Genomic DNA, 27,810 nt, shown 5'->3' with positions numbered 1-27,810 from the left:
AGAGCACGGATTTTAGAAAGACAGTTTGTTCGTGTACTGACGTCATTATTCTATTTTAACATGAGAGAAATATTGAATGCTAGCGCGCTTCATGGAATTTGCCTCTGTCCAGTTTGCATTCATATTGGCTATGATTCATATTGGCTATGATTAAATGACGTAATTACGTCATAGAGAAAGTGTCACTTGACGTCTGTCAGGAAATGGCGAAGTTGCAGGAGAACACTTTCTAATGTCTACAAGCATCGCTAGCTAAAGCAGCGATTCCGTTAAATGCAAACAAAACATCCGCTCAAGTAAATTATTCAATTTGTCTGCAATCCTGGGGAAATTATAGGACCACAAATCCCCAAGAAGGCAGTTAAATGTTTGAATATACGTGTTATAAGTCCCATTAGAATCAGATAATGATAAGGAGTGGTGGACGTCTCCTGACCCGCGAATCGTAAACTTCCGACGGATAATTTTTGGTTTATCATTACAATGGCACAGATACTCTGTAGCATTATTTCATAATATTAAGACAAGTGGCCGGTAGATAACGCTCTATATAGAAATTGGGTTAGCTATACGAAAAGGTGTATGAACTTACGATAATAAAATTGCTTATCTCCAGGACGGTTAAAATGGCTGCGCTCAATTTTGTTTTGAGTGTTTCTCTTCTGATCGCGTTTGGTAAGCGTTTTTTAAATACCTTATATATACTACACTTTTGCTCCATGAATCAGGAATATCAAGTAAGATATTAACATGTAGATTGATGTCGTTTACGAGTTATGTATTATAAAGCCATTATTCCGTATATATCATTATATAGTATATTACATGACAGTGGCCTTATATTTAGTCATTTGTGTGTTTTATTAATTAACGTCCTGATAACAGCTATGGTCATGTAAGGACGGCCTCCCATGTATGTGGTGTGCTGCGTGTATGTTATGCGAGGTGCGTGTTTTGGGAGACTGTTCTTCTCGTATAGTAGAACTGCTGCCCTTTTTATAGTGCTATATCACTGAAGCATACCGCCGAAGACACCAAGCAACACACCCCACCCGGTCACATTATACTGACAACGGGCGAACCAGTAGTCCCACTTCCTGTATATTGAGCGCCAAGCAGGAATAGAAACTTACACTTTCATAGACTTTGGTGTGTCTCGGCCAGGGGACAGAACCAAGAACCTTCCTCACGGGGGCAAACTCAAGGCCAAAAGTGAGGCGGTGCCAAGGGAGGCATTAGGAATGATAAAGACAGTTAGGAAGAAGAGAAAAGATAAGATCCTAAATTTACTCTCTTTAAAAAAAATGTTTCTTATATCATGCGAAAAAGGAGAAACCCTATATTTCCACTTTTTAAGAGATGTTCTTTATATTATTGCTATCCTTCGGGCCAACAAAACATCACCTCAACTTATACCTTATACGGAATTCCATTGTCACTTCAACTGGCATTTAAGACCGGAATGTGTCATCTCCCGCGGACAAAAATGGTTCAATTAATCACGTACGCATTTACGACATTACCATTAAATTAAACAAGCTAGTCTCTTTTGGTCGATGTCTTCTGACGTACGTTAAAAGTATAACATCCTTAATCGCACGTACAACAAATCACCAGCGATGTTTTGGTACAGATAAATAGATCTTACGTGTTAGCAACAAGACGATTTATAGGTATAGAATATAAGTTTATTCATAATAGATTGCTATCTCACAGCAGGAAATCCATTCGGTCTAAAAGATTTGTACGAGAAGACAAAAAGTGAACCCATACAAGACACTTGAAAAAACAAAACCTTAAAATGGAAGAAAAAACATGTCAGTGTGCTCGTTTTTGAGCTATTGTCACTCAAAGATACCTAAATAACAAAATATTGGAGTTTACGAGAATTTTGCCGGTTTGGCTACATACAAGACAAGTATAATTTCCTAATGAGGAGTTTGATATGTATGGATGTTTGCGGAATTTATTTCCAAGCTGACTGCTTTAAAAATATACCAGATATGATTAATAAAACTTAAAGTTTAGCTCAGAATAACAGCATATGCTACCCCTACCCCTTAATTGTTAGCCACAAAATGCGCCATTTTCAGCCATTTTGTGCCAACCCTTTATAGAAAAAAGTTCAGGTGTTAAACTAAATATGTAAATACGGGAAAAGGATGCTCTTTCTAAATCAGGCAGAAAAATGGGGTGTCCGTGTGCTTACCTATTTGCCCCATTTGAATATTTGTTATATTTCAATATTTTATAGTAAAAAATAAGTGTTCAAATTACCAGCCATTGTAAATATAAAGCGAAAAAGCGTATCATTTCACACATTAATTCTTAATATTTCAATTACCACGAACCTATAGTAAAGATTTACAGCAAAATATAGCTCGATACAGAAAAAAACATGGCACAGTGATTATTTTAAGTAAATTCAATTTAAGTAAAAGATTCTAAAACGTTGGCTCCAATCAAAGCGAAAAAACACACATTTTCAAAATGGCTGCTAAATGGGCAATTTCTTAAAATTTGCATATGAAATACATCTAAAAAGAATAGAAATGTGAAATTTTGACAAAATTTGCAACTGGCAACTTACTACAGATACTGATAAATTGTATTCGAAAATCTCATAACTTCTTTTTGTAAACATCAACCTGGGTGTAAGCGACAGGTGATTTATGTGTGGTTTTTAAAGCTACGCTATCGGTTGTTTTTTTTTACCGTCTCTCACCTACTGTGATAAAACAATTTAGCGCCCGATTATACACGACACGTGAGGAACAAACACGTTATATCATTCGGGAAGTCACGCCACATATTAGAACAGACAATCTCACATAGAAAACATTCTTGGAACATTATGCCGTTTTCAGTTTGAATGTGGGTGTTTGAGGGATTCTCATCATGTGGGATAGATTTTTTTTTATGTTGATTAACTGAATAAAGACTTGTCTATTGTTTCCGTTAATTAGTGTGTCTTGGTATACTAAAAGATGCTCCACCGCTGACAAATGGTATTTTTTCTCTGTCAAAAACAAGAACAGACGGATTAAATTTTTTAAGTCATCTGACCCGAAGGGTCAGGATGACCTATAGTCGTCATGGTTCGCCCGTCGTCGTGCGCCGTCCGCCGTGCGCGTGCGCCGTCCGCCATGCTTTTTCACATTTTGAACTTCTTCTCAAGTTCTACCAGTGCAATTTTGCTGAAACTTACAACTTACATGAAAAAGTGATCCGATCCGAGATCAAGATGGTGCCGAAAAGTGTTGTTGATTTTTCGGGTTGCGATCCGAGATCCGAAGATGGTGATCCGCCAAGATGGCCGCCACAGCCGCCATCTTGAAAACACATTTTGAACTTCTTCTCAAGTTCTACCGGTGCGATTTGGCTGAACCTTGCATGAAATGATCCTGACATGGTCCCGACAAAGTGTTGTTATTTTTCGGATTGATACAAAATCCAAGATGGCCGCCACAGCCGCCATCTTGAAAACACATTTTGAACTTCTTCTCAAGTTCTACCGGTGCGATTTGGCTGAAACTTGCATGAAATGATCCGGACATGGTCCCGACAAAGTGTTATTATTTTTTGGATTGATCCAAAATCCAAGATGGCCGCCATCTTGAAAACACTTTTTGAACTTCTTCTCAAGTTCTACCGGTGCGATTTGGTTGAAACTTGCATGAAATGATCCTGACATGATCCCGACAAAGCGTTATTATTTTTCGGGTTGATCTAAAATCCAAGATGGCCACCACAGCCGCCATATTGAAAATACATTTTGAACTTCTGCTCAAATTCTACCAGTGCGATTTGGCTGCAACTTGCATGAAATGATCCTGACATTGTCTCAACAAAGTTTTGTTATTTTTCGGGTCGATCCGAGATCCAAGATGGCCGCCACAGCCGCCGTCTTGAAAACACATTTTGAACTTCTTCTCAAGTTCTACCGGTGCGATTTGGCTGAAACTTGCATGAAATGATCCTGACATGGTCCTGACAAAGTGATGTTATTTTTTGGGTCGATCCGAAATCCAAGATGGCCGCCACAGCCGCCTTCTTGAAAACACATTTTGAAATTCTTTTCAAATTCTGCCGGTGCAATTTGGCTGAAACTTGCATAAAATTATCCTGACATGGTCCCGACAAAGTGTTGTTACATCTCTGGTTGATCCCAAATCGAAGATGGCTACCATGACACTATATCTAATTAATTTCCTTTATGTTAAGGTCCTTTGGTCTCTTGTTTGAAATAAAATTTGTTGAAAGAAATGGTCCTGACAAAGTGACACCATATGAAATTAATTTTACTATTGCCAAGGTAGTCAGATGACCGTTAAGGCCCTTTGGGCCTCATGTCCTTAATTTTCACTATTACCACCATTGAAAAGTTTGAACTTCTAATATTACTTCAAGATAAAAATATTATTATACCTTTGCTTCCTTTTCACTATAGAAAGAGTAGAGAATAGAAATGCTATTCAAATCCAATTGTAATCCAGTCGTTTAAAACCGCTATTTACCGGGTAAATAGTCATTCAAACTATTTACCTGAAAATGAGCTATTTACCTGCTTTCAAATTTTCGCGGACTTTTGCTTAATCATGAATTTGATTGGATAACGCATTGGGAGTACTTCATTCGGAACATCTCTGACTGTATCTCACTTCCAACGAAAAAACACAAAGCGCTTAGGTGATCTAGATTTGACGTTGCAGACGACAACTTGTTTACAACATGGTCTCCAGATTCATCAACCTAGACGAGGAATCTCTCGAAAAATTGTTGACCGATAGGGACAGTGGAAATACACAGCAAGTTGTTAAAACAGCAGTTAATATTTTAAAGGACTTCGTACGAGAAAAATCACTGGGCACTATCGATGATATGGAATGTGGAACAAGTGAAAATATCAACGGGTTAAATGTTATAGCATTTTTCTCAACGGTATAATAAAACACTTATTGAATGGGTATGAGGGAAATAGCACTTTTATTGTCCCCCGAGACATAAACTTTTTCCCGAGGCGAAGTTTTCTGTGGTTAATATATATACTGTCTGACCCGTTTTACCTTTTTTGACTCCAATACATAGTCTCTATATTCCGTCGTTACCACTTCTCCTCCGTTGTATTTCTTATGTCTTATTGGTATTCCGAATTTGCATATTACAGAGTTATCTGCACTTACGGGTAGGTATAGATTGTGACGTCATGTGTTTGCGAGCGTAACGTCATACTTTTCGGCGAAAACGACGTGAATTGCGCTCACAAAACAATGACGTAACAATCAATACCTACCCGCAAGGGAGCTAACTCTGTAATATGCAAAGACGGAAAATAGCGTTTATCTCAAATCAGTTTTAGGTTTTACTGACTTAAAATGATTTAGATACCTATTTATTCTTGTATGACCATGGCGATATCTGGCAATCCTAATTCTATAATTTTATTGCTTGAACCTGTGTTAAACCATGCTTACCTACCCGCAAGGGAGCTAACTCTGTAATATGCAAAGACGGAAAATAGCGTTTATCTCAAATCAGTTTTAGGTTTTACTGACTTAAAATGATTTAGATACCTATTTATTCTTGTATGACCATGGCGATATCTGGCAATCCTAATTCTATAATTTTATTGCTTGAACCTGTGTTAAACCATGCTTTGTTTTATTGTAAAAATCAGTTAGGTCCCAGACTTTGTACAGAACACACACGGGGTACATTCTGGACGATCTAGACATTCCAGACATTCCAGAATATCCCTCCGTCAAGTCAAACATGGCATCATTAAATTTCAAAGTTAAACTTCAACATTCTCTTACGTCATCTTTACTACTTGACAAAGCGTACAGGATATCCGTGTGTTAGATGGACGGTATCACATGTATCAAATCCCTAATTATTTGAAAGAAACGAGATGTTAATCAACACAAATGTTTAAATTTGCATGGTCATCTTTAAGTCTTGAATCAGCACTAGAGCTGTTAGACATTTTTCCTGAAAGGAAAATTCGCCCGAGGAAATGTGATATGTGATATAAGCATACACAAATGTAGTCGTAGCGGGAACAGGTGTTATATCTAAACCTAGAATATAAAATCCAAACCATGATATGACGACATATTCCCTTCCTATCAAGTCGTCCTATAGCTACTAATTAGGTTACCTAACATTCTCACAACAGGTGTGGAAATCTTCTGTAAACTGTTGTAAAACCTCGTACAATGCCACACATGAAACTACACGGTCACTGTAAATAAACTTATACTCACCAAAAATTAGGGCTTTTTGGCGAGTACAGTAATACATAGTTAGCATACAAATCATCTACAGTCAATACAAGTCATGGTGAACTAGTCGATATATAAAGTACGTAAATCACGTATATAACAGTTGCAATCTGATTTAAACACTGATCCTTAAAACCACTCCGTTCAATAAGGGATCTGAGAACATCCCATCAGGGGTCACGTCCAGATGACTTTTTACCACGTGTACTTCAGATTACATTCATTCTCTACAACTTGCTACGTCAATTGTTAACGCCATTTCTTTCCAGTATACACATACATTTAGCTTTGTTGGGCTCTTTGGGCGAGATAAGTCTGTACGCGAAAATAATTTCGACAACTTTTTCAAACGATTTCGTCCCCAGTTAGTGCCAATTTAATTGGCCATCTCCAGAGGTCATCTGGACGTGGCCCTTAATGGGATGTTGTCAGATCCTCTTATTATACGTAGTGATTATAAAGATCTGTATTTTAATAAGATTGATAACGGCTGGTGCTGGATTTAAGACTGGCGAGATTCGTCACAGTTTGGGTTTTTGTCTCAAACTTCCTGTGCACTCATGTGTATATGCTCGACAGAACGTCGTCCTGGGTGTTTCTAAGCTAAAAACAATTACCGGGCGTGATAGATATGTCAAAATACAAAGTAGGTATGAAATGGTTTATGACGTGCCTTTGTACAAATAAATTGTGGTAGAATATTTATCACAATATTAAAGTTAGTTTGTCAGAAACATGTGTTTACATTTTGTTACCATTGTTTCTTGGTTGGAGGGTCCAACTTTCTGTAAGGGTTGAATTACGTTGTCAGCTTTATACAGGAGATAAATGACAAAGACTCAACAGTCAATATAATTTCAGGTATATTGTATGTAAACATAAATGGGATCTATACCTAGTAATAACTGGATTAAGTATACAAACTTGAAAAACATACTGCCCTTTATGTAAAATATCCATATACAAATTGTAGCAACCTAACCAGTCATGTTGCAAAATAAATAAAATACAGTTGATTAATGGCTTCTCAGCTTCTGTGACATCTAAAACTGGCCACTACACCTTTTACCTGAGATGTGTACCTGACACACTGTCAGGGATGGAGAGGGGCTACAACTCTAATGGGGAGATCTAGGAGGGAACAACCTATTAGCTTGTATGGAGGGAAGCTAAAGTCACAGCCGAATTTAATGCAGGCGTTCAACTCACCTAAAGCTCCTGGAACATATTATTATATGTCCCTCCCTAAGTAAACCCAAATTTACACATAGTACCTGATATTATTGAAGATAAATAAAAATGGGTATCAAATCCCTAATTTTCGTTTACCCATATATTGAGTCACTTCAATGAAAGCCTTATGTACTAATGAACATAAGAACACTGAAGTGTAAAATCTGAGTTTTTACACTTGGAATGCAAAGTTTAAGCTACCAGTGAACAAGAGACATAGGAAGATTGGTAACAGAATATATGACAGATTCATCAGAACTTCTCCAGAATTTTACCTCCTACAACAATGCTCACCAAAGACATATCTTATCCAATTCAACGGATATAAAGTGTATATAATTGAAAAAGAGTAATTTATGCCATTCATGTTGCTATAAATGTCACAGAATATATTGTTTTTAACCAGAGTATCAATTTCATTCTACATAGTATGTCAAGTTTTGTTTAAAACTTCTTCGATTTTTGTTTTAAATATCTTTGATCCACATCCCTGTAATTTCAACCAAAACATTTTATATAGTCTCCACCTTTAAGTACCTTGAGTACTTTGATTTGCTTTGTCTTTATTTATTTTTTATTATGAATTTGTTTGTAGTTTTTTGTAAGAGAATCTGATTATATTACAGGTATACGAGTCGGCCAAGCCGACTGTCCGGACGAGTGGGTACAGTACCAGGGTTCTTGTTACTGATTATATTACAGGTATACGAGTGGGCCAAGCCGACTGTCCGGACGAGTGGGTACAGTACCAGGGTTCTTGTTACTGATTATATTACAGGTATACGAGTCGGCCAAGCCGACTGTCCGGACGAGTGGGTACAGTACCAGGGTTCTTGTTACTGATTATATTACAGGTATACGAGTCGGCCGACTGTCCGGACGAGTGGGGTACAGTACCAGGGTTCTTGTTACTGATTATATTACAGGTATACGAGTGGGCCAAGCCGACTGTCCGGACGAGTGGGTACAGTACCAGGGTTCTTGTTACTGATTATATTACAGGTATACGAGTCGGCCAAGCCGACTGTCCGGACGAGTGGGTACAGTACCAGGGTTCTTGTTACTGATTATATTACAGGTATACGAGTCGGCCGACTGTCCGGACGAGTGGGTACAGTACCAGGGTTCTTGTTACTGATTATATTACAGGTATACGAGTCGGCCAAGCCGACTGTCCGGACGAGTGGGTACAGTACCAGGGTTCTTGTTACTGATTATATTACAGGTATACGAGTCGGCCAAGCCGACTGTCCGGACGAGTGGGTACAGTACCAGGGTTCTTGTTACTGATTATATTACAGGTATACGAGTCGGCCGACTGTCCGGACGAGTGGGTACAGTACCAGGGTTCTTGTTACTGATTATATTACAGGTATACGAGTGGGCCAAGCCGACTGTCCGGACGAGTGGGTACAGTACCAGGGTTCTTGTTACTGATTATATTACAGGTATACGAGTCGGCCAAGCCGACTGTCCGGACGAGTGGGTACAGTACCAGGGTTCTTGTTACTGATTATATTACAGGTATACGAGTGGGCCAAGCCGACTGTCCGGACGAGTGGGTACAGTACCAGGGTTCTTGTTACTGATTATATTACAGGTATACGAGTCGGCCAAGCCGACTGTCCGGACGAGTGGGTACAGTACCAGGGTTCTTGTTACTGATTATATTACAGGTATACGAGTGGGCCAAGCCGACTGTCCGGACGAGTGGGTACAGTACCAGGGTTCTTGTTACTGATTATATTACAGGTATACGAGTCGGCCAAGCCGACTGTCCGGACGAGTGGGTACAGTACCAGGGTTCTTGTTACTGATTATATTACAGGTATACGAGTGGGCCAAGCCGACTGTCCGGACGAGTGGGTACAGTACCAGGGTTCTTGTTACTGATTATATTACAGGTATACGAGTCGGCCAAGCCGACTGTCCGGACGAGTGGGTACAGTACCAGGGTTCTTGTTACTGATTATATTACAGGTATACGAGTCGGCCAAGCCGACTGTCCGGACGAGTGGGTACAGTACCAGGGTTCTTGTTACTGATTATATTACAGGTATACGAGTCGGCCAAGCCGACTGTCCGGACGAGTGGGTACAGTACCAGGGTTCTTGTTACTGATTATATTACAGGTATACGAGTCGGCCAAGCCGACTGTCCGGACGAGTGGGTACAGTACCAGGGTTCTTGTTACTGATTATATTACAGGTATACGAGTCGGCCAAGCCGACTGTCCGGACGAGTGGGTACAGTACCAGGGTTCTTGTTACTGATTATATTACAGGTATACGAGTCGGCCAAGCCGACTGTCCGGACGAGTGGGTACAGTACCAGGGTTCTTGTTACTTTTTCGTCAACAACTATACAACTTGGCATGGCTCCTCGGTTAGTGTGTTTTTTATTTTTTTTTATATAATACATTTACATAAAGTTTACATCCGAAAACTAACATGGAAAACTGTATGAAATAATAACTTAAATCTTGTATCTTTTAAAATTCAAAATTTCTAAATAAAGTTGGCCCCAACTTTTTATGTAAGTTTTTTTGAAATCTTACTTACATTGAAAACTTGGAAGAGGTTTCCCATCCCCCAAGGGATTTAATCATAGCTGTATTCCACTGAATTCAATATTTTTAAACACATGAATGATATTACAGACACAATATTTTTTGTATGGTACTGCGTTAGTAGCCAACAGAATGTAACATCATTATTATATGAACGAAATCGACCTCGTTTTTTCTTAAAAGTATGACGTGAAGAGTAACGTCATATTTTTCAGAATGAACATATGACATCGAAAGCAATACCTACTCGCAATAGTAAATAACTAATATTAATAAGTTTCCGGTACTCATTTTATCATGCTAAAAATTCTTACCATACTCCCCGTATTGTCCATTGTATTTAGGCATAATTTGGTAATCACTAAATAATAAATAATAAATATAACATTTTCGTCAATCTCAATTATACGTCAACCATTTTGGTTTACTTCAGAAATATTGTCAGAGTCAGAACGCTGAGCTGGTCGCCGTGGAATCTCAAGATGAAAACGATTTTTTGCTGAGATATATTCATCGCTTTAGATGTAAGTTTTTGGTTTTATCTTTAATCTTTTATAACTTATCATACTAAATCTGCTGATTGGTCGAGCTTTATTTCATACCAATTTGAAGGGGAAAAATCCCGAGAATGACACGAAAACCCGAGGTTATCGTGACGTCATAACAAAAACATGTTGTGTATTGATTTGAAAAAGTAATTCCTTGCAAAATCAATTTATCGTACGTGTACACGTATTTTATTTGATCAAGTAGTCTGGAAAATTAATTATAAACATTGATGTCACTAAAAAAATTTAATTTCATATGGTTATGAAATAATTTTCGTTTACAATTTTTTTGTGAGAATGCGCTACGCGGATTCACAGTTTTGCTGACAAATTTCTTTCACACACGGATAAAATTAAAAAAAAAATAGTGACATCAGTGCTTCTAATAATTTACCATACTATGCGTAACTGGCGGTGTTTGACCTTTTTACCAACTGCGTGTTACAGTTAGGCCTCGGGAATATACATGTTTTCGTTATTTCTTTCAAAACATGTTATTGTACATTTTACGTACATTAATAAATTTTTCGTGGTTTAACGGAGCGAAGTAGACGGAATTACTTTCCCTTAGGTTGCGATTTTTCTCATTGGTGGCGCTAGGGTATATGCACATGCAGTTCATGGTATTGGGTACAACGTGTGTCATTTAGCAATGGTAGATAAGAGGCGACACACGTTTATTCCAGATTAAACAATTGCTTATTGGATTATAGAAAACACAGAAAGTGCTCATATTGGAAGTTTCGGCTTCTCGGCAAAAACATATTTTGTGTAAATTTAGAAGTCAGGAAATTGAATTAAATGAATTGAAGGAGCAAGTGCGTGGTCAGTCCGAGACGGAAGTGTCAAAAGTCAAAAAATTAAAAACTGAAACTGAACTTTCGTGGAAATACGAAGGAAATAAGAAACAATATTTATTTAACACTGATATACATGATATTGTAAAGCAAGCACATTGGGTTTTAGAGAACGGAAAAGTTAATTATTTGAAAGAAGTATTGTCAGAGTGTGAGGACAAACTAAAACAACGAAACAAACGTATTCGTATCGCTAATACTTCCGAAGGCGGCTTGGAGACAGTCCGGTAATATGAGAGTAATCCGGTGGCCAGTGACTCAGAGGATGAGATCAAGATTCATCGAGCAGAGGCTAGGGCCGTTAAGAGGGGAAAAGATAGACTTAAAAAACCAGGTCAAGGAAAACGCCATACTCAAGGTGTTAATTTTAATGGTGGGAGCAGTGTTCCTATGTCTAATTGGAATGGACAGGCAACTAGGGGAGCGAATGGATTTGGACCGGTCAGGTCAGGGTACAGAATGGATCGGCCCTTTCGTATGTTCAACGGGCCAGAGGTGGAGCCTGCGTCAATTGCAGACTGTGGAACCACTTCCGGAAGGACTGTCCCCATTTTGGACCCAACAGAGCAGGAACAGACTAATCGGTGGGAACCAAAAAGTGATGGCGCGTGCGCAGATAACGTGGACTCTGACAGTTTCAAAGATGAGTATGAGACTGTTGATGATAGTGTTTTTACTCATGAGTATTGCGAATATGAGGAAGGGCAAAACATATTATTGTTAGAGGAAGTTTAAAAAGACATATAGATTTTTTGCAGGAAAGAGGGGCATGTGATTTTATTAAGGATACATTTTTAACGGATACAAAATTCCTTTTTGGGTTCAGCCAGATATTTTATTTTTAATCTATAATATGTCAGCTTTGGATGAGCAGGAGTTTGTGGTTCAAGCTATCAAAGATCTGTTAGATAGGGGTTTAGTGGGGAAATGTGATCAGTACCAACGGTAGTAAACCCGTTAACTGTATCTATACAAAATAACAAGTCACTGATTTTAGATTTAAGGTCGATCAATTAACATTTGTGGAAACAGTCTGTGAAATTTGAAGATACGAGACTGACTTTGGTGTATTAAGATCAGGGATTTCTTATGTTTAAAACATGCAGCGTATCATTTTGTGGATATTTATGGGCCTAATTCTGAATATTTGGGATTTTCGTCGATGATGGACGGTCAGATTGTTTATTTCAATTTTTTTATCGTTCGGTTTATCAACGGCTCCTTATATTTTTACGAAAATAACAAGGCCACTGGTAGCTAAATGGAGAGGTGAGGGTAAGCTGATATGTTTCTTTGGATTTGGTTGTGGTCCTAATGCTTCTCTCACTCAAGTAGCAACAGATGAGATTAAGGAGGATTTGATGAAATCTGGTTTTATACCTAAAGAAGAATAATCTTTGTGGGTACCTACGCAGGAGTTAGAATTTTTAGGTGTAATATTGGATGCGTTAAACGGGTTAATGCACATTCCTGTCCGTATTGTAGACAAGGTAGAGATTATTTCTATAAACGTAGCGATAGGAAATGTTTCGCAGATTATGACTAGGTATATCTATGGATGTACATACAGCGTAAAGTTGGAATTCGTATATCCCATTGTCTGAGGATAGTATTGTACAACGTCAGTTTTAGAAACAAACTATAAGTAAACTTAATTCCAGACGATTGCGTGACACAGAGGTTTGCTCCAAAATTATTTATAGTGACGCAAGCGGAACGGGATTTGCTAGACAGTTGATAGTGTAGCTCATGGAATGTGGTCTGTCGATGAAATTAAAAAAAATCGTCTACTTGGAGAGAGTTGGTATGTAGCTGTGTTGAGAGATTTAATTCTTTGAGGGGACAATTAGTGGAACACAGATTGAAATGGTTTTCATGTGTACGAACAAGTATATATGTTGTAATGTATTTTTCTTTATACGTCTATTTTTGCAGAGCTTCGGTGGGGGTGATCAATGAATTGCCGGAGGTGCTGCTGGATAAGGTGACCCAGATACCTGAGCTTTTGGAGAGTTCTCGAGCTGTGAATACATGCAAGGCTCATAAGAGGGGATTTCTTAGATGGAAAAAGTGTGATATCAATTCTGGTATAAATGTGGAGAACACCTTACCTGCAAAACCTTTGCATGTAGCAATTTTGTTGACTTCCATAATAAGCCGCAAACTCACCTAGTCCATTGGTTAACGTTTTTTATAGTTTAAAGTGGATTCATGATATTTTTAATTTTGAATCTCCAACTGACTCTTAAGTAGTTGTGAATATTCTTGAGGCCGGCAAACGGAAATTGGGTGGTCCATTGATTAAGGAGGAACCTGTGACCATTCGTATGTTGAGTGATACGTTTGATTTTCTATTCATTGAGGGTAACAGTAAAAATCAAGGTATCATATATGCATCTTTATTGGGATTTGCGGGATTTTTGCGAAGTGAAGAGTTATTGAAAATCTTTGGTTTGTTTAGTTTTACGTCCTATTTAACAGCCATGGTCATGTAAGGACGTGCCAGGTTTGTTGGTGGAGGAAAGCCGGAGTACCCGGAGAAAAACCACCGGTCAGCGGTCAGTACCTGGCAACTGCCCCACATGGGATTCGAACCCGCATCCCAGAGATGGAGGGCTTGTGGTAATATGTCGGGACATCTTAACCACTCGGCCACCGCGGCAATATTTATTTTTTTCAAACGGTCTGATATTGTAATAGATTCCACACATATGCGCGTGTTTATAGAATCGCACCGAGATGGTGCTTGGATTGTGATTTCATGGACAGGGACCAAGTTGTGTCCAGTTGTTAATATTGAACGCTATTTCGAATGGCTTGGTGTGGATGAGAGTTATGATGTACATTTGTTGTGTAATTTGAGTGCTTTGTAAGAAGGTTATAAGTTGCGGAACGACAAAAAAGTGATGTCTTATACTACTTTCCGTGAATTGTTTATAGAAGCTTTCAAGTCTCCTGTCAATGATAAATCGAAATATTGTCTACATTCTTTGCGTTCTGGGGGAGCACTGCAGCTTCAAATCGAGGAATAAGATATAGACTTTTTAAACGACATGGAAATGTGTTAGTGAAAACACTAAAGAAGGTTATGTCAAAGACTCTTTTTGTGAGAGATTACTTGTTTCTCAAAGTTTAGGTTGATAATGGTTTATGTATGTTTTTTTTTTAGTTTCCCGTGTTTTTAGAATCAGCGGCGTATATTTATCGCTAGTTATCAATAAATGAAAATAAATTAATTGATACAAGAGTTAGAGTTTTTGCTATGAAAAGTGATACAGTGGCCAAGGGAATTTCATTTACTGATAAATAAAAATATGGGAAAAAATCTTTTTTCGAAAACAATACAGTAATTCCGTTATATTCGAAGTGCAGATATTAATGTGTCTGTATAAAAAAAATAAAAAATCCGGAATTCTGGGCATCATAAAACACCAATTGAAACAAACCTGTAGTTGGCTTTTATTTTGGTGATATTTTCCGAGATAAAGAGGAGCTCTTTCTAACCCAGACTTGCCTTGTTATATGCGCCTCTAAAGGAGCCCTTCCTAACCCAGGCTTGCCTTGTTGTAGGCGCCTCTAGAGGAGCCCTTCCTAACCCAGACTTGCCTTGTTATATGCGCCTCTAAAGGAGCCCTTCCTAACCCAGGCTTGCCTTGTTGTAGGCGCCTCTAGAGGAGCCCTTCCTATCCCAGACTTGCCTTGTTATATGCGCCTCTAGAGGAGCCCTTCCTAACCCAGACTTGCCTTGTTATAGGCGCCTCTAGAGGAGCCCTTCCTAACCCAGGCTTGCCTTGTAGTAGGCGACTCTAGAGGAGCCCTTCCTAACCCAGGCTTGCCTTGTTGTAGGCGCCTCTAGAGGAGCCCTTCCTAACCCAGACTTGCCTTGTTAAAGGCGCCTCTAGAGGAGTCCTTCCTAACCCAGGCTTGCCTTGTTGTAGGCGCCTTTAACAGTTGGTTTTGGATTGACGGGACGGATATGGTCATGGAGAATGTCTGGCAGTGGGCCTCAACACTCGAACCCATATCCTACTTCAACTGGGCACCTAATGAATCCAACGGCCTAGTAAACGAAGACTGTATATCGATCGCACAGGACACTGGCGGCTGGATAGATCTGTCCTGTAATGACAGGAAGATGTTCGTCTGTGAGATCAAGTAAATACATTACCTCTCTTTAATTTGTCTCCCCTTTTCTCCTTCCCTCTAATCCTAAAACATCCATTTATCTACCTTACTGACGAAAAATTGCACTGGAATTTTATTTTGTATTTTACCTTCCTCATACTGCTATCTAAACGCTTCTACCAAAACTAAATGCTTTATAATTCATACTTTACCATCAAAAGACGAACATTCATTTTGTGAACGATATTTGCTAAAAATACTTTTAATGTCATATACCATTACTTAAATGCGTCTTGTATTGGTATTTTGTTCCATTCGTAGTTGTCACTCCTGAATGACTGCTTTATTGAATTCCATATTTATCAATTCACTGTTTTATGAAAATTAACTACAAATTACATGATACTTTCCTTACAGAAGTACCCCGACATCATGTAGTACTGAAGTGATCGGATGAGCAGCAGAACGCCTCGGATCTCATCTGATACATGCTGACGGAATAAAAACAATGAACTTAATTCTATTTTCATTAATAATAAATACACGACTGACGTGGAGTTATTCTTTTTTTCCAAAAATCATTGTTTTAAGGGGAAATAATATTACGTATATATAGGGAAATATTTATATGTCTATATCAGTAACCCCTTATGATTGCCTTGAGTGCTAGGTACCATAGCCAAGAACTAATATATAATATTTATCATGACATTTATTTGCCTATATCAGTATGATTATACTTATGTTAGCTTTGAATGTTAAGAATCATAGCCATGAACTAATATGTATAGATGTATAATTACATTTAAAGGGTGAGACAAAGTAAACTCAAATCTTGTGAAATTCACATTATCGCTGTACAGTAACAATTGTGGGATGCTTACTGTATCAAATTGATTCGTTGTGTCGCGTTTGCGCACCCGATTATCACAAAGACCCAAAGTTCACACTTCAGATAGCAGTGACCGTCTTGACACGGTATGTTTAGAAAAAAAAATCGAAGTGCGATGGATTGTTTATACATATCATATAACCCAAAACACTTCATGTTACTGACACACGCTCTTTAGCTTAGTACATCAAACATGTATGTAGTTAGTCTGCCACTGCATGCCCGCTGGCATATGTGTTGAAATTTAACTCACAACGTGCATCACGAGTCCATCAGAATCCGGGCAAGTTCCGCATGAGATGTTGCTTCTGTTTCTTCTTTTGCTACATGCCAGCTCTGACTTTCATTCCCTAGAGATATCCTAGGGTGCTACCGATTCCATTCTAATTTCCTCCTCTTTGTTGGGAATTCAGATAAAAAAAATTCTGTCACACGCTTTCGTTCAGCCATTTTGTTTACTTTTAGTACGCAACAATGCGCATGCGCAAAACTTCGACAACCCAATCCATCGCAGTTTCATTTTGTATACTATCCAGTCAGGATCAAGAATTTCCTTCAATTTTGTATTCAAGACACATTTGTTCAATCTCATACGGACAAAGAATTAAATTGAGGTATTTTTAGTATGTTTTTCATCTTCCGTTATCGGATTTTACAAAAAAATATGTATTTTGTTGGGCGAAACCTACCTTTAACGTCTAACTCCAAGTTCCCACTCACGTGATTTTGTGTCTAACGCCAGAGGAGCCCTTCCTACCTTTAACGTCTAACTCCAAGTTCCCACTCACGTGATTTTGTGTCTAACGCCAGAGGAGCCCTTCCTAACCAAGGCTTGCCTTGTTGTAGGCGCCTTTAACAGTTGGTTTTGGATTGACGGGACGGATATGGTCATGGAGAATGTCTGGCAGTGGGCCTCAACACTCGAACCCATATCCTACTTCAACTGGGCACCTAACGAACCCAACGGTCAAGTAAACGAAGACTGTCTCGTGGTGTCTCAGGACAATGGCCAGTGGATCGATATAACGTGTAACGATAGGAAGATGTCTATCTGCGAGAAAAAGTAAATATTTCTTTATTTATTTGTATTTTATTATTTTGTTGTTGTTGTTTTGCTGTCCATCGACCCACATATGCACATTCATTATTCCATGGTGTACATACAGAGTATAACTTGTCTAAACCTGGTGTCACCGGGACAGGAATATCTAGACGGTATAGCCAAGTTTTCAAATTATATTTTTCCCTGATCAAGCGTTAATTACTAGAGTTGTGAGTCTCTACGATTACACTGAAATACAACGGGATTCGCGTTATAACCAGGCCGGGTATACTGTATTACCTATTGAATACTACTAACTAACTCACAAGTACAGTCAAAGACAATAGGCCCGCCATCGTATCAGGAAACTACTTGCCCAAATATTTATGAACGTGTGTATTGTAAATGACATTCTTCACATAACGGATGCTAGATATAGGCAATTTATATATATAAAAGGAGGATATATTTAGGGAAAGTTGATTCAGAAGTCTCCAACAGTCAAAGTACCGTTTGCAATAAATATTCTTTACAAGAAATCAACTGGAATATAGTAACAATGATAACTTCTTTGTTTTATAAAGAGTCTTTATATGTTCTTCTTCGCCCAACTAACTGTACATAACCCTGCAGGTAGGGCGTTAGAAATTGTATCTGCTGTTGTTATCGTACGATAACGTAAAAGGCGACTAAATTTTGGATATTATTTTACTCTTTCCCAACGTCTCCCTTGACACCGCCTCACTTTTGGCCTTCAGTTTAGTGAATGGTAGGGTCTGGTTTCTGCCCCCTGGCCGAGACATACCACAGTCTACGCAATTAGTAATAATCGCTCCTGCTTAGCGTTCAGCGATACAGCACTTTAAAAGGGCAAGAGTTCATATACCACAGTCTCCCAAAACACACACCTCGTACTCCATACACTCAAGACTCCACATACACAGGATGCCGTGACCTTGGCCTTGGCTGTTAATAGAACCTTAAACAAACAAATCCAAATCTTCATACAGTTTTTGTGTTAAGCGTCTTCTGCATACATACTGTTTGGATAAATATTTACATATGTTAAAAACAAAAGTGGCACAAGGATTGATCCTTGTGGAACACCATTCTAGTATTTATATTGCAATATAGGCGGCCTTCGACTGCCACTCGCCGAAGGGTTAATGGCGTTCCATTGTGCTGCTAAATATTTGTCTACTTTCATTTTCCCGTATTACTGTTCGTTTCATATAATGTAAACGTATTCGTTTTGTGTGTCTTGATAAAGGGGCAGATCGCCTCGAAAATTTGACATTTTTTTGTGTCCACACGGTTGGAATTACTTCTCTGTCCCATATTGCAATATAGACAACAATTCGAAATCCAAAGATATGTTTTTCTTTCATTCCTACGGGTGTAAAACTGGCTGGTCTACGTGGGTTTCTTCGAATTTATTTCAAAATGGCGGGATATTATAGTTGTAAAATTGCAATAAAACGTCGAGGTATGAAAGAAAAATACTATTTCATAAGTGGATATTCTACCCTCGGGATCACAGCATCTGGATCTCGGCAAACCTCGGGTTTTACTACAGTTTGTGACCCTCGGATAGAATATCCCTATCCTTCATATCCACATATGGAAGAGTCTTATAATATTGGAAAGAATGCGGGAATTGGAATGTTAGACAATGTCTATCATCGATACAGCGAATATTGTGACATCACCACATACGGCTAATTGAATCAAGGTTTACACCTATATTAGATTAGTCAATGCTTGCCATTTCATCGATTCGGTGTTTCAAACAGTATTCTAGTTTCGCTAATAGGTATCAACTGTTATATTTGAAGTCGTCACTATATACAGTAAAACCCCTCTAACTCGAACCCGGATTCCTCGAATACCCCTTATTCGTCGAACTGGTCGTACGGTCCCAACCGTGTCCCTATATAATCTATGTAACAAAACCCCGGATAGCTCGAATAGCTATTCCTCGAATACCCCTTATTCCTCGAACAGAAATATATCCCCGTTTCAGCAAATACATAGTATCTACCCATGTATTCGTCGAACAGGTGTTCGGCCCTTGATATTTTTTTTACCTGTGTCACACCTGACTGCACTGACCGTCACGGATAATAGCTCACGACCTGTGTTTATACAGGTGTCGTATCAAGCCTTTCGGTAATTAAGGGATTAACGGTGTCAGTATTACCTACATACACGATAGCCAGTCGTTGTTTGATGCAAACTTTATTTAAGAAAAGGCATTAAATAATCGATGTCTCTCTCGTAATAATTTTCGCTTAAATACGAAAATAGAAAGTACGCATTGTGAAATGACAAAAGAGTCGGAAGAAATCGCTGACGTCCGACTTCCTATATAAGTTCAATTTTTTTTATTTCAGTGTTGTTGTTTTTTTTCAAAAGATATAAACTTTGATAGTGCTAAGTACAAATCACATTGACCCATGTTCGTTTTTATCAGTGTGTTCCGTATCTTTTCCCGCATATTATATTTTCGTAACTTTCCTCGTGAACCTAACGCTTTTACAAGGTAGACATAGGTATCGTTTTTTGTTCGTAACTATGCTGGTTAATAACTTTATAGTGTGTATTTATTTTGTAAATGTGTTAAATGATTTTTGATAATTAAATCATCGAAATTGTACACATTGTCTGTTTGAACCAATATGGTATTTTGTACCACGTTTGACGATCGTTTACATTTGATTTACTTTGCCGTCAGTATTTTCAAACCCTCATTTTATGTAATACATATTTTTTTCAACTTGATATTGCTATCAAAAAACACTTTCATAAAAAATCCAAAATGCTGAAATTACGGTAATTAAAATGTCATTGCAATGCATTGTTTGTCGTAGAGAAACCGGACATTTTGACTGTCAACGATCGATCATGACCAACCTCGGATGAGTCGAATACCCTGTATTCCTCGAATTATTGATCTTGTCCCCTGCTGCTTGAGTTATAGGGGTTTTACTGTAATTATTTGACAATGGGTATGGTTTACACGGGGTGTACTTTCGGTGAGATGTTGACACATTACAAATATTGGCGTGACTGACCATTGTATATTTACAATATGTGTAAATGCTATAGTAAGTATTGTCATCAGACTTGTGTAACAGCATTTGCTTGACTACAAATGCCGTTTTCAAAAACCAGAATATAACCAAACCAGATATTGCTAACTCATTACATTATTTTTCATTTCATTATTATTTTCATTATTTTCAGTTCATTATACATTATACGTTATTTCAACAGCAAAATTGTGTAAATACTTCCAGTGATATCCCATCCGTTTATTTTTTTTAAACCACACACACACACAAAATCCCGTCATTTCGATTCGAAACCGAACATAAACTCTTACACGAGTAAGAAAAATTTTTGTACGAGTTATCTCCCTTCCAAATACGTAAGGTATACGTTAGTAATAATATAATTCCATTTTATGTAAATGAGCTGTACCACTGTCGTGCAACACATCTTTTTATGGCAGGTTGGGAGTGTGGGTTATTACGTAGACATGCAAGTCTGCCGACTCCAGTTTGTCTCTGGTAACATTGCTGTACAAACTAAAGTACCGGTACCCTAATCTCTGTGTAGACTAGTCTGGTTATCATTGTACTGTTACTGGGATATCTGGAGTTTCTTGTAGTCTAATTTCAACTAAAATATAGCAACATCAAAACAATGATAACTTGTTTACTTATCGGGTTTTTTTTTGTTGGTTTTTAAGTGACCTATTCTAATCGCCTTTTGTCCGTCGTCGTCCGTCGTATGTCCGTAAGCAATTTACATTTTCGACTTCTTATCCAAAACTGCTTAAGCAATTTCAATGAAATTTTGCACAAAGCTTCAACGGCATAGGGCCAATCAAAATTGTGAATAATAGTGTCCCCACCCGTAAATGGGGTGTGGGAGGGGCCAAAAGGGGGTAAACTTGACTAAAATTTCAAAAATCTTCTTCTCCATTCACAGATGTGTTGGAATCAAATATTCTTCATAGATAGAAAACTCCTAAGGTCCTTTACAAAAATTGTGAATTATATGACCTTGGGGTCTCTCGTTTTCCCCCGGGGGGGTTAAGTTTACTATAGTTTATATTGGAAAACACATTTTTGAGCATTATTTGGTCAATTGTACTAGGAAATGAGTCAAATATTGTCAGAATTATCAGTATGAGATGGACATTGAATCCTTTTGACAAATTTTCCATGACTGACCCACAGGGGCCTTAGGGGCGGGGTCAAATAGGCTAAAACCTCAAAAATCTTCTTCTGAAATTCTGGAAATGGTAGAATCATATACTCTTCATAGATGGAAAGGTTTTTAAGTCCTTTAGAAAAAATGTGAATTATATGACCCGGGGGTCGCACGTTTCCCCCTGGGGAGGGGGTCAAGTTTAATATAGTTTATATAGGGAAAACGCATATATGAACATTTTTGCTCAATATTCATACGAAATGAATCAAACTTGGTAAGAATTATTAGTCTAAGATAGCATTTTTATATATCCATAATGGTCCTGGTTGACCCCATGGGGTAGAGGGGCGGGGTCAAAACTTCAAAAATATTCTTAAATTCTGGAAATGGTAGATTCAAATACTCTTTATAGATGGAAAGGTCTTGAGACGATTTATGAAAATTGTGAATTATATGACCCTTGGGTCTCACGTTTCCCCCTAAAGAGGGGTCAAGTTTACTTTAGCCTGAGATATCGTATTTTAACAACCATACCAGTCCTCGTTCACCCCTTGGGGGACCAGAGGGGTAGGGTCAAAATGACTTAAATTTCCTCAAAAAATCTTCGGAGTTCACAGGTTTGATAGAAGCAAATTCTCTTTAAATATTAAAAAGTCAAATATATAAAATCACTGACCGTCTTAAAGGGCCAGTATATTAGTGTTTATATGTCTTTGTTTCATTCTAAATGAACTCAGGTGACCGTTCAGGCCCACGGCTTCTTGTTTCATTTGGGTTTTTTTTTTCATTTTTTACCTGATATTATTGCTTATTCGAAAATAATATCTTTAGCTCAAAACTTCACCGCTACTTATAACCTAATAATTTCTTTTCCAGAAGCATCCCAACTTCCTGTGGCACCGAAGTGATTGGATGAACAGTATTATGTTGTGAACCTGGGTTATAGACCTACGGAAGGACTAAAAATAACGGAATTTCTTTTGTTAATAAATTAATGTGTAATGTATCTAGCGTTGAGTTACTACTTTAGTTATGAATGCATGTGTCGTTTTGATCGTCTTATCTAATACAATAATACGGTCTGTATTTTAATCAGATTGGTTAGTATGCCTGTTTATGGTATTAATAGTAAAAGGCGATTATTTCTAATATACCCATTGACACCGCCTCTTTGTGGCCGTCAATTGAACGCTCGCCCCTGTGATGGAAGCTCTGAGTGAGACTATGAAGATTCGAACATACCTTATTTTTTTTGATTAATTACAGTCCTATTAACAGCTATGGTCATGTAAGGACGGCCTCCCATGTATGCGGTGTGTTGTGTGTATGAAGTGCGTATTTTGAGAGACTGCGGTGTATTTGTGTTGTATTCTTGTATAGTGGAACCCTTTTTATAGTGCTATATAACTAAAGCATGCCGCCGAAGACACAAAGCAACAAACCCCTACCGGTCACATTATACTGACCACAGGCGAACCAGTCGTCTCACTCCCTCTCTCCCCCGTTATGCTGAGCACTAAGCAGAAGCAGAAACTACCACTTTTATATACAACCCAGAGCCTACCCCAACAGAAGGCCAAAAGTGAGTTAGGTGGTATCAAGGTAAACATTAGGAAGATTAGGAAGAAGATAGTAAGGTAGGAAGAAAGAAAAGATAAGATCCTGAATTTAGTCGCCTTTTTACGATCATGCAATATGGCATACTGCAGTCTCCCAAGAAACATTCACTTCACTTACACAACATGCACATTCACGAGAGATCATTGTTAAAAGACTCTAGCTGTGAAAAGGACTTTAATTCAATCAACCGACCGACCACTAGTAGTATAATCAGAAACGACGATGTGTACGGTAGGTGTTTGGTACACTACTATACTATGTCAGGACATCCAATGGTACATGCATGTGTAGAATATCCCTATCGTCTTTATCCATCCATTCTATGAAGGAGTTTTTTAGGGTATTTTTTCTCTCATATTGCACGACATTTTAACGTAAAATCGTGCTGTTTGTGTCTGGTATACAGTAATAATACCAGCTTTGTTTCTGAAGTTGACGTTAAAACATAATCGCGAAGTCAACTTTTTTGTTGACGACGTGACGCCACCAGGTTGTATTGCATGGCTAACCATGCAATCCCGCCTCAGATGACATAAGTTGCATGGGATAAACTATTATTGCACCCGTAGGTAAAGTTAAAGAGCTCAAAGCTAATCGATGGTATCACTTTCAATTTTAAGGTGCCTTCAACTCGCAATTCTGGTTAGATGCGACGGACATGATCCTGGAAGGTGTCTGGGAATGGGCCCAGTCACTGGAGGCGTTAACTTACTTCAACTGGGGGCCCAACGAACCTAATGGTCAACTCAACGAGGACTGTATAGTGGTGCGAGATGATAATGGCGAGTGGAACGACATCTCCTGCACCGACAGGCGGTACTTTATCTGTGAGAAAAAGTAAGTCTGTACTGACAGGCGGTACTTTATCTGTGAGAAAAAGTAAGTCTGTACCGACAGGCGGTACTTTATCTGTGAGATAAAGAAAGTCTGTACTGACAGGCGGTACTTTATCTGTGAGAATGTGAGAAAAAGTAAGTCTGTACCGACAGGCGGTACTTTATCTGTGAGAAAAAGTAAGTCCGTACCGATAGGCGGTACTTTATCTGTGAGAAAAAGTAAGTCCGTACCGACAGGCGGTACTTTATCTGTGAGAAAAAGTAAGTCCGTACCGATAAGCACTTTATCTGTGAGAAAAAGTAAGTCCGTACCGACAGGCGGTACTTTATCTGTGAGAAAAAGTAAGTCTGTACCGACAGGCGGTACTTTATCTGTGAGAAAAAGTAAGTCTGTACCGACAGGCGGTACTTTATCTGTGAGAAAAAGTAAGTCTGTACCGACAGGCGGTACTTTATCTGTGAGAAAAAGTAAGTCTGTACCGACAGGCGGTACTTTATCTGTGAGAAAAAGTAAGTCCGTACCGATAGGCGGTACTTTATTTGTGAGAAAAAGTAAGTCCGTACCGACAGGCGGTACTTTATCTGTGAGAAAAAGTAAGTCTGTACTGACAGGCGGTACCTTATCTGTGAGAAAAAGTAAGTCTGTACCGACAGGCGGTACTTTATCTGTGAGAAAACTTAAGTCTGTACCAACAGGCGGAACTTTATCTGTGAGAAAAAGTAAGTCTGTACCGACAGGCGGTACTTTATCTGTGAGAAAAAGTAAGTCTGTACCAACAGGCGGTACTTTATCTGTGAGAAAAAGTAAGTCTGTACCGACAGGCGGTACTTTATCTGTGAGAAAAGTAAGTCTGTACTGACAGGCGGAACTTTATCTGTGAGAAAAAGTAAGTCCGTACCGATAGGCGGTACTTTATCTGTTAGATAAAGAAAGTCTGTACTGACAGGCGGAACTTTATCTGTGAGAAAAAGTAAGTCTGTACCGACAGACGGTACTTTATATGTGAGAAAATGTAAATGTGACATTGAAACGACAGGCGGTACTTCATCTGCGAGAAAAAAGTAAATATCAGTACTTTATTTGCGAGAAAAAGTAAAAATTACCATATCTACCGACATGAATATAGCTCTGTACCGATATGCTGTGCTTTATCTACGAGAAAAAAAAATACCATATGTATCGACATGAATATAGCACTGTACCGACAGGCGATGCTTTATCTGCGAGAAAAAAAGTAAATATAATCATGCGATGCTGTTTTCTAGAAAAGGTAAATTACAATGTCACATACTCACTAATAAAGAAAAGCTTTTAATATTCAACTTACCACCAACATTTTGAGAATTACAATGCATGGGTTTTGATTTTACAAGTACAAATAAAAGTTAAAAATAATTTTTGACAGTACAGCCACAAAATCAGTATACTTATATATATGTGCAGTGAATGGAGTGCATACGATCAGATTATGAAGTCAAGTTGTGGTCTACAATTTCATTTCACATTTCTACAGTATTATTAGTATTGTAAAATTACTCTGCAGGTTTTTCCATTTTAACACACATTAGGCTTAAAAAATACGACTAATGTTTATAAGGCATCACACACGTTTATCTTTTCATTTGAATGATTTTCACAACCTAACTCATCACACCTGATGGTTTCCAATAGATTACTGAAAACAATAGAATATGTCAAAACTTTCGCCCAGTCACGGCACATATAACATTTAATACCACGTTTGAACTAGTGATTTTTTGTATGCCCATATATCTCTTTTTAGGTGAACATAACTTATTTTCTAAAAAGTGTCTAAGCCGCCATTTTCTTGACAAGGTCAAAAAGGACTTGGTGTGTGTCTATGTAAGGTCGAATCCGGTCAAACCATTGCTCCTACTACATGCTGTAAACACTAGTAAACATAATGGTTATTTTTGACGACAGAAATATGTACTGAACCCTGTTGACTTGCAAAACTGAAATGTATAATTTTTTGCATATTTTGCCAAAATTTACAAACAACATAACAATCTCCGACTCAGCCGTAATATCTAAGGTTAGGAAGGTTGTATAGACACTTTTTAGTTATGTGCAACTATACCTAAGAAGTGATTTATAGGCTTACAAAATATCACAAGTTTAAATGGAGTCTTAAACCTTAAAATGTAATACCGATCAAAGGGCACCTTTTATTCCGTGGATATATGTAGCTGATGCCTATGTCGGTTGGCAATCTTCGGGCGTCGTAACCTTGGCAACAAGCATTGCAAAGTTTTTCACACTTTGTCAAAACTTGCAAATGACACCGATGAAGAAAGACTTGATCGAATTTTTCTGTGTAAATAATTCTATGCTATGATTATTCCAGACATTCTGTGTTAAGCATAGTTTGTGATTGTTGTTTTACCCCAATTATTTTATAATTAATCTTTGATATATTTTTCTTTTTCTATACGTGGAGATTAAGCATGTTTGCTGTGAAAATTGAATAAGAAGTTTAAATTTAAAAACCGTGCTTAACACTTTATTTTCTTATTCCTTTCTTCTAAATTATGACTTGTGCATGCTACATGTACATACATTGAGTCCCGATTTAGCGAACACTTCTGCTTAATACGACAACTTTCACTTTCACCCAGGATCGCAAATTGTCAATTTCTGATCAGCACAATTTTACCTGTGTATAAAGACCACTTGGCTATGAAGACCATCTGACCGTTGTTACTTTTGGTGGTCTTTACAGACAGGTTTGACTGTCTCTTTGGTGATCTTTATTGTCAGGTTTGACTGTCCCTTGGGTGGTCTTTATAGACAGGTTTGACTGTCCCTTGGGTGGTCTTTATATACAGGTTTGACTGTCCCTTGGGTGGTCTTTATAGATAGGTTTGACTGCCCATTGGGTGGTCTTTCCAGACAGGTTTGACTGTCTTTTGGATGGTCTTTACAGACAGGTTTGACTGTCTCTTTGGTGATCTTTATTGTCAGGTTTGACTGTCCCTTGGGTGGTCTTTATTGTCAGGTTTGACTGTCCCTTGGGTGATCTTTATTGTCAGGTTTGACTGTCCCTTGGGTGGTCTTTACAGACAGGTTTGACTGTCTCTTTGGTGATCTTTATTGTCAGGTTTGACTGTCCCTTGGGTGGTCTTTACAGACAGGTTTGACTGTCTCTTTGGTGATCTTTATTGTCAGGTTTGACTGTCCCTTGGGTGGTCTTTACAGACAGGTTTGACTGTCTCTTTGGTGATCTTTATTGTCAGGTTTGACTGTCCCTTGGGTGGTCTTTACAGACAGGTTTGACTGTCTCTTTGGTGATCTTTATTGTCAGGTTTGACTGTCCCTTGGGTGGTCTTTACAGACAGGTTTGACTGTTCGTTTGGTGGTCTTTATACACAGGTTTGACTGTAAATGAAAGGCTATCACTGAACGTTCGCTTGATCACTGTTTGTTTCCCTTACAGAAATGTCCCATCTTCCTGTGTATCTGATGCGGACCAGGTCATTGGTTAAATATTCTGTGGTATTTGCGAAAATAAACATTTGCATTACATCTGATTTGCTCATTTTATTTCAAAGTGAATGAATA

General features: G+C 38.3%; 1 protein-coding gene across 2 annotated transcripts; it reads left to right on the top strand.

Moving 5' to 3' along the window:
* The first annotated feature begins 596 nt into the window (after positions 1-596).
* On the top strand, positions 597-27,772 carry LOC138310581 (perlucin-like protein). 2 transcript variants are annotated; one of them, XM_069251852.1, is made up of 5 exons: positions 597-675; positions 9,802-9,902; positions 10,520-10,610; positions 24,012-24,228; positions 27,686-27,772. In XM_069251852.1, exons 1-5 carry the CDS (start codon positions 627-629, stop codon positions 27,732-27,734), a joined length of 507 nt encoding a protein of 168 aa, XP_069107953.1. In that variant the 5' UTR covers positions 597-626; the 3' UTR covers positions 27,735-27,772. The 2 variants fall into 2 exon arrangements, with proteins under 2 accessions (XP_069107953.1, XP_069107954.1); XM_069251853.1 differs by lacking the exons at positions 24,012-24,228; positions 27,686-27,772 and adding exons at positions 15,430-15,646; positions 16,034-16,173.
* Positions 27,773-27,810: the final 38 nt, after the last annotated feature.

Source organism: Argopecten irradians, chromosome 16, assembly GCF_041381155.1.
Source record: "Argopecten irradians isolate NY chromosome 16, Ai_NY, whole genome shotgun sequence".
NCBI classification, from domain to species: domain Eukaryota; kingdom Metazoa; phylum Mollusca; class Bivalvia; order Pectinida; family Pectinidae; genus Argopecten; species Argopecten irradians.
This window is presented reverse-complemented; position numbering and strand designations above follow the sequence as displayed.